This window comes from Cyanistes caeruleus, chromosome 7, assembly GCF_971803275.1.
Source record: "Cyanistes caeruleus chromosome 7, bCyaCae1.hap1.1, whole genome shotgun sequence".
Lineage (NCBI taxonomy): Eukaryota > Metazoa > Chordata > Aves > Passeriformes > Paridae > Cyanistes > Cyanistes caeruleus.
The window spans coordinates 30,607,623-30,620,879 of NC_141707.1; the positions used below are offsets into that span (position 1 = coordinate 30,607,623).

The 13,257-nt window shown below is 41.4% G+C and overlaps 1 protein-coding gene across 12 annotated transcripts in view; it reads right to left on the reverse strand.

Moving 5' to 3' along the window:
- The window catches only part of SEMA5B (semaphorin 5B), a 281,295-nt gene that overhangs the window by 64,524 nt on the left and 203,514 nt on the right, over positions 1–13,257 (reverse strand). For all 12 annotated transcript variants that reach the window (XM_086898536.1, XM_086898533.1, XM_086898532.1 and 9 more), the window contains 2 exons: positions 9,974–10,036; positions 658–756 (listed from right to left, as the gene is read on the reverse strand). In XM_086898536.1, the coding sequence (XP_086754662.1) occupies positions 658–756; positions 9,974–10,036 (162 nt within the window). The remainder of the gene's footprint in view (positions 1–657; positions 757–9,973; positions 10,037–13,257) is intronic.

Below are 13,257 nucleotides of genomic sequence, written 5' to 3' on the forward strand. Positions count from 1 at the left end.
GGTTTGCCCATTAATATCTACGAGCAAATCCCTGATTTTTAAAAATCAGGTAGCTATGAGAATATAATCTTAGTGATGACTGAAAATTGATCTTTACAGCCATCATTTGCCAATGTAAGAAGTTGTGTCACTGATCCTATTGCTTTGTACAAAGGGTGATTCCCCAGCCAATAAGGCCCAAATCCACTTGGTGTAATCAGGTGCTCCTGGCACAAGCACAGGTTTTTAATCTTCCAAAGACACCTCCTAAATACTGGCCTTAACAAAAACATACAAATAAACAGTCCTCTGGACCTGCTCCTGCCTTGCCTGAATACAAAGGGAGTTTTGCTATTTATTTTAAAGAAACTTTTAAGTATTCAGCTCAGGAGGTACTCACAGCTAGGCTTGTCTATATTCCCCATTTTCAGTGTCATACCCAAGGTTTGCATGAGCAGCACCTTGTCCAGACCAAACTTGCCCATAACATGAACTTTTTGTTCCCCAATTGCAGACACACTCATTGCCCCAAAGCAGCCAAAAGAAGAAAACCAACATAATTTCAGTCAGCTACATTTAAAACATATTTTGTGCAGCCATGATAGCCTTCCAAATGACTGTCCTTCCCCAGAGCATGTATCCAACCCTCTCTATCACTGTAAAAGAAGCAAAACAGACCTGTCGGCTGGAACACACTGGTGAAAAGGCATTGGTACCACAGGTAAAAACCTTCTTGCCATAAACAATCAGCACTCGGACATAGTTCTGGCACTCTTCCTATAGGGACACAAGACAGAGACAAATGATTTTTGAAGATTTTATTACATTAAAACTATACCTGTATTGCAGCAGGAATGCATCTTCCTTAGCTCTGACTTGGGCTGAGGTTTGCTGCCTCAAGCAGCGCACAGCTGCAGGGAGTCAGCAGTCTTAGTGAGCAAGCCCAATTTGCTGGTTATTTCTCTAACTGTAGCTCTGCACAGTCCTGGGGTAGGATGTTATCCATCAGGTCAATTTTGTCATAGCTACAAGAGCCTCTTTCTGTGCTCTGCTTAGATTGGAGGAGAAATTCTCCCTCTTTCCATGATGATACTTATGACCTATTTTCCCAGTAATGCCGCAGCTTTAAAAACATTACCCAGACACCAACTCCAGTGAAGGACAGCAGGTCTGTCTGCACTATAATTCAAACCAGTGTCAGCTGGAAAACAGCAGGAACTTCTCTTTAATAGACCAGGCTGGTCAGAGAACCTCATGCTTGAACAGGCTGTTATGTCCTGCCTCCCAGAGGACTGTGTGCTCAGGATTTTCCATGGTAGTAGGAGTTTCTCTTTCAGGCCAGGCCAGTAAGAAATAGCAAGTTCCCAGTCTTAGTTAGCAAGTGGTACCAATAAGCAACTCCCTCCACATGGCAGTCCCCAAAGGTGTGGCAGTCCTGCTGTCCCATGCTGTGCTGGGGTGGCAGTTGCCTTTTTGTTCAGAAAATCACCTTCATGTTGTTAGAGAGAGACATGGTCTCTTTGCTCACACAGCCTCATATCCAGAGACATGTGGAGTGCAGATCAGGCTAAGTGAGCACCTCTGGAGCTAAGTAGCAGGGGTAGAGGAGGCCACATAAGACAGGAACTTTCTAACAATACACACAGGAAAAAGGAGGTAAGAGACTAGTGTGCAATTCCCAGAGGAGGTGCAAGAGACTGCAGATCCCCAAGAATCACCCAAAGAGTCCCAATGAGCCACGTGCATCAGCCTGCCTGCCCTGGGCCCTGAGCCACCTCAGGGGAGAGGATATGAACAATGACTGGCACCCACTGGGCCCCAAGGGAAGAAAGTTTATTATGTTATACCATAAACAGAAAAGGAAACTTGTTAAAAAATAGCAGCCTCATCTGGGTTACCCAGGCTGCTTTGCTTTCTTCTCTCCAATAGATCATCATTTGCCACTAAGTTGAGCCTACAGCTGCAGACACCACTTCTCTCTCCTGTAAGCAGCAATCATTCAGCATGCTCCCACCTCACAGCGTTCCATGCTGTTGATCATTTCCCTGAAGACTTCATTTGCAACACTCATCAGTGTAAAAACACCCCCTATGATCTGGAAAGGAAGGGGCTTGCTTAGCTGAATTACACACTATCTTATTTCATTTGCTGTATGGAAAGGATTCAACATAGAAACTTGCCAGTGTTAGCCACATGGTATGTGATCCTTGCTTTTGAATGGCACAGACTGCACTCCAGAACCAGCCCAGGAACACTTGCCCAGCCTGGAAAGAGGCTACTGAGTGCCATAGATCACATGCTGCCAGACTTGAGGGGCAGCAGGAATCAGATACCCAATGACCAACACCCAAAAATGAGAGCTTAGATTCATAGCTGGGTAAACTCTTTTTATCTCAGAAGCAGATCAGTCATGGTGACTGTGCATCAGTCGATCAAACAAGACCTTGAGAAGCACTGTCCCACCCTGTGTTGAGAATAGTGGTCTCATTGCTTCCTTTAACAAGACAAAGGGCCTGCCAGCCTTTCTGCCCTCTGCTGTCCTTGCTGCACGGTGCTGGGAGCCCTGTCAGTTCCTTCCTGCCCTAGAGATGTCTGCATTTCATGACTGAGTTAAGTAATTCCTCTTTCTGTAGAGTACAGTTATTCAATCCCACATCATTTTAGGACCACTATATATTTGACTGCAAAGTACTAAAAATGCTTGAAAGAATGCTGTTAAAAAAAGTATTAGGTCGTCTCCCAACAGAGTGTTGTTTGCAGAATACAATTGATTTGCCACCTAACCTAGAATGCAGTTCTGTACTCAAATTTCACACAATAAGAAAGTACCCACCTGCTCCCCCTCCACTGCCATCATTCTCTGCTTGGTGCAGAGCACAGCTTCTGACTGAAAACAGCTAAGACCAGGTATGTTGCTGGACCCTTTCCTGCCTAGCTACTACAATGTATTTCTAACTAAAGCCCAGCAAAAATCTTAAATCCTAATTTGGAGAATTCCCTTTATTTGCACAGAGCTCTATTACAGATTAACAAACTTAAATTTCTATAAAAACCTTCCTAGTTGAGAGGATAGCACACAAAAAGAATTTCTGTGGAAGGTCATGTGCTGCAGTCTCCTGGCAGTGGTGAATCTGTTGCACATTTTTTCTCCAATTTTACTTTGTAAAAATAATGCTGCTAGGTGTGGGCTGTGTCCACCTCTAGTTTTTCCTATGAGTTAACTGAGCAGGCATTTTCTTTTGACCTGCCTTAGTGATGATGGTAGCAGCACTCCATGCTCCTGGAGGAAGAGCAATGATAATATGCTCATTTCATGCACTGGTCTCAAGGCAATTTAAACACTTAATGTAATGTTCTGAAACAGATGCACATTGTCTGCCCTACTCTCTCAGCTGGGGGAATTGAAACAATGCAGGTGCTAAACTTGCTGTGGTGACACACTGGGCTACAGGACACACACAAAGGTCTAACTACCAGAGCACAGACCTCTAACCTGCCTGGCCCAAAGTGGAATACAGTGCTCACCTCGTGTTTCATATTGCTGTACCCATGGCCAGTCACATCAGTCTATGAAGTCTCCAACAAAAGCAAAGGAACAATACCACTTAAATGCTCTAGTTTGCAGGATTTTTCTCAAGACAGTGTCTGGGAGATTTAATTAGATCCTCTTACTACCCCATTCTCAAAATAAATAGCAAGGAACAGCCTCCTCTCTGTGTTCTTTAAACCAGCCTGGATTTGCTCTGAAAAGTCATTCAATACAACGCTCTCTGCAACAAGTCATAGCTGAGGCAACTGGTTAGTAAAATGATCTCACAAACCCCTACAGAAAATAGGAGCTATTTAATGCAGTTTCTTCCATGTGGCTGGAAAACTCTAGGCACACAGGAAGCAAAAATCAGATGGGCTGTAATATAAGCAGAAAATTTGGCAAGTTTGAACCCACTTCTGTCCAGACAAGACAATATTTGGATCCTGCTCTCACATTATGGAGCAGACAGTCAAATCTGTGTATGATCAGTCTGCAAATCTCATCACCAGAAGATATTACAGGGATCAAGAGATTAAGGTTTTAAATAAAGGGGGAAAGACTGCATATTTATATGGTTAATAAGAATAACTCAGTTATATTAGTTAGGATTATTATTAAATATATGGCACAGCTGATAAAAACCTGTGGCTCACCGCCAAAGAATTAAGCATATTTCTGATTTTCCTATGAATTGCATGTTACACTTTGAGGTTCTTTCCCCAAAATTACCTGGTACTCATCCCTTTATTGAGACAGGACCATAAATTTAGAAGGCATCACTTTTCTCCGGTCTAATGACCCTAGTTTTCAAGGAAGAAGTCATGACTTCTAATGCTCAGCACTACAAGCCACAGGATCTCACAGTCAGAACAAACTGCACAGAAGTCCCTTCCTGCCACGTCCTCAGTTTAAGCCTATTCTCATTTATTTAATTTTTTGTAGTATTTAGAATTGCTGTTCATGCACTAAGAATGCTGCATGTCCATGACTGTGGATAGGACCAAGTCTCTTTCTAGCTCACCGAGACATCAGGTTGCTTTGAGAGCACAATTCAAACCTGAGAAGCAAGAGTGGTGCCCTGTTACTGCCTTCATTCATGTGGACAGTTCAGCAAACAGAGGGGCTGATCTCCTGCAGCTTCCATTTGAGGTAAAATTCAAAAAGTTTCAGGTTGTTGCAAATAAGCAAGATGCTTCTTAGTTGTTTATTCTGTCATCTCTTAACACCAGAGTTCTAAAATGTTATAAACCCTTAATCTCATTGTACAGAGGCATTTTTCTTTTAAAGCATAGCTATATATAGGCACTACTTTAATGGCTCTCTAATTTAAATAAACTACCCAAGCTCTGTTGTCAGAGATCTCTTTTTTAATTATTGGTTAACACTATTTCATCACATACTGATATATTTTAGTTATACACTGTATGAGAAAAATAGCTGTTGCAGAGTCTGTCATGCTCAGTAGAGAAACACGGACTGCTGGAGCACAACCTGGAGTTCAGAGAATCAGCCGGCAGAACTCCAAGTTATACCTTCTATGACATTTTAGAGGACAGCAAACATTTAATTTATCTGCTGTAGTTTATCCCAATTTATTAAAAAATAATCAAGACCCAACTTTGTTCTTGAGCACTGCTGTTGATGCACTCTCAGACATCTGCATTCACTTCTTTGGACAAGCAATTCTGTTACTCAGTTTAAGCCAAGGCCCCAGCCAACCCTACCCTTCTCCTCTGAGTGGAACAGGTAGCAAAGAGAATTGCTAATGATTTTTTCCAGACAAATGTTCTTTAATAGACATCTAATCAAATTTATTTGGGGACCGATTCTGCATTGATAGCTTAGCAGAAGTAATAGGAATGTAGGTTCAGGTTTCTAGGAATAGCAGCAAAGGGGATAAAAATAGTTGATGGCCTCCTGGTTATTCCTGTTTCCCTGGGAATTTCTATGGTGCCTCTCCTACCTGGATTCCTATTATTCTTAATTGGTGTGGAGTTTCCCAGTTCCACCAGATAAGCAGATAAGCCTCCTCTGTGTGACACATAGCCACTGGAAGGCCTGAAATAACTCATTCCTCCTTTAGCTCAGCAATTTCTGTGCACCAATCCCATTACACTGGGCTGAAGCCTTGGGCTAGGATTTCCCTGTAACCTTGTGCATCCACAGCAACAGGACACCAGACAAAAATGAAGGAAGAAGCTATACTGGCAATGCAGTGGGACAACCCAGCTGGATGCCTATCAGATATTACTCTCACTTCTTTCTTGCTCCAGAAGTGTTATTAGTGCATCATCTTCCTCCTGGCTATACAAAGCTCTTAGGGCAGAATGTAAGGGCTGCCATTTTTCACTGTCATTTTCACAAAGGGTTTCTTTACACAGTTTAATATGATGATGTGCTGCTTTTGGAACATTAACAAATAATTTGGTGCTTAGACAAAAGAAAGACCAAAGTTCTAATGCTTAAAAAGCCACAATTTTCCATGTTAGGCAAAATTCCTTAGATGTGGTTGATGGCAACTGTTATGCAGAGACAAACCAATTACAAACTAGGAACTGAACTCCTAATGAAATTAAATACACCTCTTTCCCTTCTGCTCTATCCATCATTCATTTTAACTACAACCTCTGGATGATTTCATTTGGAAGACACAAAGAAAGGCAACATAACACTGACTTTGTTCTGTGCACTGTCTCAGTAATGTGGATGTTTTCCAGGGGACAGTTTAAAGATATTGATCATGCTACACTTTATAAATGCTGCAAAAATAAGAACGATTACTTGTGGAAGCCAGCGTGGCTCTCCAGAGACATGGTAAGAAAAGCATGCACACTTCTTTGAGGAAACCATAAGTTTTAGCTGATAAAAATAACATCAGTGAAAGAGACTTTTCTGAGGTGTTTGTTTTAGTATCACATGATATATTACAGAGAGTTAATTTTAAAATCAGGTTCAGGAACTTATACATTAAGTGATTAAAGTCTGATAAATTACTGTGATGAAAAAATTCCTCAAAGTGAAATTACTCATAAACTTGCTTGTTCTAGTGGAGCCCTAGCTGGGGTGGTACTAGCCCAGTATCAACATTTTTCTTAATAAACATTTAACCTAAAATTAAATAGTGGCAAAAGTTTACTTCTGAGGTCACTGAGGTCAATGAGAGATATAGATATAGATTAGATATAGATGATAGATAGATAGATAGATAGATAGATAGATAGATAGATAGATAGATAATGTGCCAGGATGGTTGGTGAGCTGGACCTTACAAAAAATACATTTTTAAAAGATATTATACATTAAAGAAAGAGGAACAAAAGGGCTTTATGTATAAGCAAGGAGATTACATCCCAAGAGTAATAACTGCGTAAAGGATTTCATGGTCAGAGTGACCAGGCAATTCTGCACGATCTCCTGTGGCAGAGGGGCTTAAAAAACTGCCATGTATATGAACTGAGGAGGGTGGAAGGTTGTTTTAATCACACTCAGGCATTAGAGAGATTGACAAGGGAATACAGGTGAAAAACTGGAGCATGCAGAAAACAGACAAAAAGTATTCAAGGGCAGTAGAAAAATGACTTAGAGAAAGAAGCTTGGAGAATTCATCTTTTTTACTTTATCAAAAAGCCAAAGTACTGCATTAAAAAGAGCATGCAAGTGCTCTCTGTAAAATATAAATATTGGTAACTAAAGGGCTCTTTAATCTAGCAGAGAAGGGCAAAATGAAACACAGCCACTCAAAACTGAAGACAGATCCAAATAAAAAATAAAACATATGTTACCAGGGAAGGTGATCTGCCATTAGAATAATCCACCAAAGCTCAGGGAGCACATTTGCTTCAGGTCTTCAGTGCAAAACTTTCCATCTTTTTCAAAAAGGTACAGCAGAAAAACACAGGTACTGAGCTCAATTTAGGAATAAACAAGTGAAATTCATGGCCAGAGGTATCAGAAAAAATGGTATCTTCTAACCCTTTATCTGAGACACAGATTTTTCAGTAGGTACTCAAATGAGAAGTAGCTATTATATAATAATGATAATATTATATAATAATAATTGCACTTCCATGATATGCATTTTGTGGCTCTTATTCTTGTGCTTCTTATTTTTCTTAGGGTACAGCTGTGTGCATTTTAGGAAGAGAGTTTCTAAGCAGCAGGAAGTATCTTATTTAGCTACTCAACAAGCACAATAAAAAAGGCATTTTAATACATGAACTAGTTTTGAAAGCTTCACCTAAAATACATACATTATTAAATGGGCAAGGAAAATGTAAGTTTTATATAGTCAATGTAAGTCATGTAACTTAGGCAAACTACACTGTGAATTAATGCGAGATCCAAAGGTTCCCCTTATTTCTAGCCTCTATCACCATATATCTAAGTGCCTGTCAATCCTCAACATATTTATCATCAAATCATCTGTGCTGGGTAGAAACCTGCCATTAGTCAAGTTTTGGCAAAGCAGAGCTGAGGCAGACAGAGCTCTGCACCTTGTACCACCACTGCACAGCAGAATCAGAAGAGTTCACAATAGTGCTGCCCTCACCTGCTGCATTTACCCAGCCAAGGGCAGCGGTCCTGGGTCAGATCTGGGCTTAGCTGGAGTAGAGCACTTCATGAGCTGCCTAGACTGAACTCAGTAATTTTGAGCTGGTGCTGAGTCATTTTTCTGTAGTGCAACTAACAATGAATTTAAAGGGGGACTCGGCTGTGAACATACAGGTTAGAGTAGATAGAGATCTGGGAGATCAGTGCTTAGCTACTGCAGAATCCTTCTGCCTTTGTAGCTTCCTGTCTTCTTGTCAGAGTCTTAGTCAACACCTTTGTTTGCCATTATTTGTATGTCAAGAAGTGCCTAAGAGCCATCTTAACTACTGCTCCTCCAAACTTCACTCACAGTCACTGCACCCACCAAATGATTTCAAACCCTTTGTCATAATCAGCATAAACTCAGCTATTCAGAGCATTATGCTCATGAAATTTTTTTCCCAAACCCTTTGCAGTGTGAGAAGGCAGCAGTGAAGATACTTAGACTATGTCTTACTTTTGGCCTAACAGTAACAAAGATAGATTGAAATTACCCTAGAATTTGTTCAGTCACATGTATGGCTTTACCCAGGGGTTGACAAAATATTTCTAGGTTTTAAATATAAATTCTTCATGAACAACAGGATACAACTTAAATCTCACAGACTTTACAATGGAAGAAAAGAGGAAAACCTTTCTTTGCACATGTAAAATGCACATACTACAAATTCAAAAATTCCTCATGTCTTGGATTTTGGAGTTTTTCAGTTTTGTCCTGCTTCTCATTGCTGGCTGTGTTTGGTGCTTGCCCATCCTAACCCATTTTGCTTCCATGCTGATTTCCTGCATAATGTAGTTTCTACTTGAAACTCTAACAGATGTCCTAGGATGCCCATACTCCTGTCCTCCACAGCTACATGAAGAAAATTGTTGCCTATCTGGAAAAACTCAAGCTAGCTTTGTTTTTGTGTATATACAAGTTAATACAGTAATCACAAGAACTTTATCACATAAAAATAATATTGTCAATGGAAGATCAGATACTGCTGTGTTTAAAGCAGCAAACTGGAATGTGGCAGATTCTAGCATTTTGGGGCAGCCACACAATCACTCTCCGCTTGATTGTCTGTGTCTAAGCAAAAATTGTGCTTATTCTGTCTTATCTTTTGTCCATATCCTCTGGTTTGGACTGAGAGCCCTTTGCAGTATTGTTTTAAAGACAATAGACACTGTCTCAGTTGAGGACTGAAGATTTTTGAAGAGCACAAATATCACACTTGAAAAATCAAAAAATTTCCTGCTTTTAGATAGATGCCTTCATTTTAGCTCCTCAGAAGAAGGGTGGAAAGGCCCTGTGGCTGCATCAGAAATGCCTACAAACTCGGAACTTCTGGGACAGCATGTGCAAGTTCAAGCAATTCTTACTTCAAACTGCAGTTTAACAGAGTACACCTGCCTCCAAAGCAGCTCTGTGATATTCAGCCTGAACAGATTGCAGTCTGCGAGCAGATTCAATTCTCACCTTCCAGGGAATTATACAACTATGAATTCCAACTGCAAGCACACATTGAATCCCACATGGATGAATGCCAGTGGCTCATTGTTGAGGACCTGGGCTAAGCCATCCTACCTGGCCTCACACCCCTCTGCAGAGTGCTACCCCTGGCTTGCCACCACTCCGCTCCCTGATGCGCCACAAACTGTGTCCTCTCCAGCACTGAAATCACCTTTAAATTTCATGCAGAGCAAGTGTAATAACTTGGACGGGGGGCCTTTGAAGTGGCTTGCTTGGTGGTGTTTATACCCATGTGGCAGTACAGCTGAAGTGCTGCAAATTTGCAGGCTCGAACTGGTGTCAGACATTGTCTGTGTGGAATTCACATGTTGCAAATATATTTACCCATAACATCATTGCAACAAAGCAAAACTTACCTCTGTTTTCCCTTTACTTTGACAGGACCTCCTGGTGTCTTCATCTGAACCCCATGCTGTTGCCTGAAAAACCAAAATGCATGTCACACAAGAATGCCACCAACCACCATGTCTGGAGATTCCCAAAACAAAGGCAAGCATCTCCAGCCAATTTACGCAGCCCAATTTAAAAGCAGCATTGTGACAGTAAACATGTATCTAACTCCCACTGTGCTCATAGTGCACACAAATGATAAATAGACGAGAAGTTCAGAGGCAGTGGCAACTGGAACGTTCACAGAGAACAGACTTTAATTTACATGTAAATATAATTTCTGATCATCATTCAGCTGGAAGGTCCAGGACATAAGCCCCACACACGAAGTCATCACATTCTTTTTAAAGAGGCTAGTGCTGTATAAGCCCCAGCTTTCATTGCCAAAAAGAAAAATTCCCTACAGCAAAGTCCAGCAGTTCTGCACAAATCTGTTAGTCTTCGTAAATTTACCCCCAAGATAATCACCTTCTAAGTAACCCTGCAGTGAATCAAGCTGGATCAAGACTGGGAGCTGACAGGTGAAACCCAGAGAGATGGGAAGAGGGGAGAAAGGCTGATGGTGATTTGTGATGCCAGACAAGTGGGGTCAGGTCCTGAGGTAGAGTAAAACACATTAGGGCTGAGGGCACTATTGACTGGAGGCCAAGAGCATGTGGGGTCCCCCGGTCACCTCTGACTGCTTCAGAATGAAGAGGCCTCTTCCTCCACAAGAAAATTCAAGACCAGAAAAGCTTTATGAAAGAGAACTTTCAGATTTAAAATATTTAGCAATGTATCCAACTATTCAGTGCCCTCCCCTATTTTCCTCCCTTCAGCACTTTTTAAAAATAGTCCTAACAAATTCAAGCAGGTATTGTTAGCTGGAGGTGAAAATACATATAAATATCCATACTATACATAATACATCATTCTGTGTACCAGAAAAACAGCTCTGTTACATAGAGAAAGGCCAGGCTTACAAAGTTCAGATAAAGATCCAAAGCTCCTTTAACAGAGCCAGGTTTTCTTTATTTTTATTTTCCTCAGTCCATTACCAACAAAGGAAATAGCTTCAAAGTTCGGTCCGGATCTGAACTCTTCTTGAACTTCTCACTGCAGCCAATATGCTTTTTAAACCCTAGGCTGCCACAGAAATTGTCCTCTTGACACATGATAAATCCAGTTTTTTGCAGGAGAAAGTTGGGAAACCACTAAAAAGAGAGGATGAATTTTCCCACTCCCAGCTCAGGTCCATGAAGACACTCATTCAGAATGACAAGAAATGCAACCAGCCAGGAAATGCATTTATATACAATATTTGGGGAAGGGGTATTTCTATCTCATTCAAAAGGAAAAAAAACCAAAACAACAAAAAACTAAAAAAAACATCTCTCCATTAGCTGAGCATTTCATTCAATTTGACTTGAAATAAAGACTTCATGAACACAGGCAAAGATCTGGTGAGAGAAGAGAAGAGCACAGGTATTTTCCTGGAAGCCACTTGGGAAATACCTCCCACATATACTGCAGTCCAGTCCAGGGTGGAGGCCAAAAGCTTGTGCCTCAGAAGTGTTTTTGTGAGAGCTGGGATAAGTCTTTGCTGAAAAGGATCATTCAGTCATATCCTGAGAGGGAATGTCACTGGATGACAGAGTTCACATTGTAAGCCATCACAGGAGAGCAAGGAGTTTTTCCTGCTGACTACCAGGAGCTGTTGAGATCGGCAAAGCAACTGCACAGTAGGATTTTGATCTGTAATCCCAGCTCAAGCCCATCCTCATTAAAACACTTTGTCTTTGTACCTTCAGTCAAGTTTTGACAATTTTAATAAAAAAAAAGATATTCAGAAAAAAGATAACTTATTGTGTGTGAGCCCTTCCCATTTTAAAACGAGAGACAGAGAACTTTCCATTATACAGCCCAGTTTACCTTAACCGTCCTTGACAGGAGAAAATGAAAACAAAAATTGTTGGTTGCTCCAGCAATCGATGCTGCTTCTCTGCAAATACTCTGGGTCACCTGGGATCGCAGCAGTGCAACATAGAAGAATTTGGCCTCCCAGGAATCACCCAGCTCTTCCTGCCAGACACCTGCACCACAGAACTTCGAGGCATGTTGCAAACATAGCTCTAGTCAGAGCACTGCTCTCCTCCAGCTATGTTCTAATGTGCCTAAATGTTTTCTTCTATTAGGCACATTGCCCTTCAGCCTTCTGAAGCACTACCTTGATGAGCAGTGATAAAGAACTATCCATTTGGTGATGGCCCAAATTCTAGCAACATGTTGTTTATGACTACACCATTAGTCAGGGTGCACTTCATTAGAGCTAAGAGGATAATTAAGCAATATGGTAATCCAGAGCATGTTTTACAAGTCCCACACATGCCTTTGGCAGGACAGGGAGGAGCTAGCTTGAGGGCTGACTAACTCCAGTGACCTCTGGTGACTCAAAGAAAATATTCATGACCCTGCAAAGCAGAACATCTTGACAATAATAAAAGTATAATTGCAAAGCAAAGCAGCTAATGTGCACTTAAATATTTGTACTGCAAGGTCTGCTGACCTACAGGCTAGACCAGGCCTTTTGCTGGACTCCCAGGAGCCCGCACACATCTGTGGCCATGGCCTGTGGCTTGGACCTGGCTAGGCTCAGACCTCTGAGCCTGGGGCTTTCACATGAGCTCTCCAGCACTGTTTGGTTTCTTCGCTTGACTGATCAGCTGTCTTTTCAGGTCAAAATGTCCCACCCTTGTCACCTTTGTTGCCTTGGGCTACTCTGTGCAATCTCCCTGTAGGATGCTGGTGTTCTGTGTCCTCCCACTGGTGTATCCAACCCAAGCCCCTCCTCCACAGATGAACACATATTCTTCCTCTGCCTTAGATTCATTTTGCCCCAGGATCAAACTAGTGGATATTTGACAGAGCAACTTTCAAAAAGATCTCTCTCTCTGTGGTGCATCTGTGTGTACCCATATATTTATCAGTGAGACACAGACCTACTTAACACTTGCATAACACCACGGCACTGTAAGAGATGCTTTGTATTCCTTAGCTGATCATAATTCTTCTCAAAAGCCATGTTCTTGAACAATGGTTTAGGTGCCTCCCCTTCCTTCCCTTATTTTCTTCAATAAACTAATTTTATTTTTTTTTTCTTTTTTTTTCTTTTACTGCTTTAACTGCCTCTGCAAACTTGGATGAGGGACAAACTGTATCCACCAGATGTTTTTGGTCACTCTGTTGGGATATCATCCTGCATTTATGATTA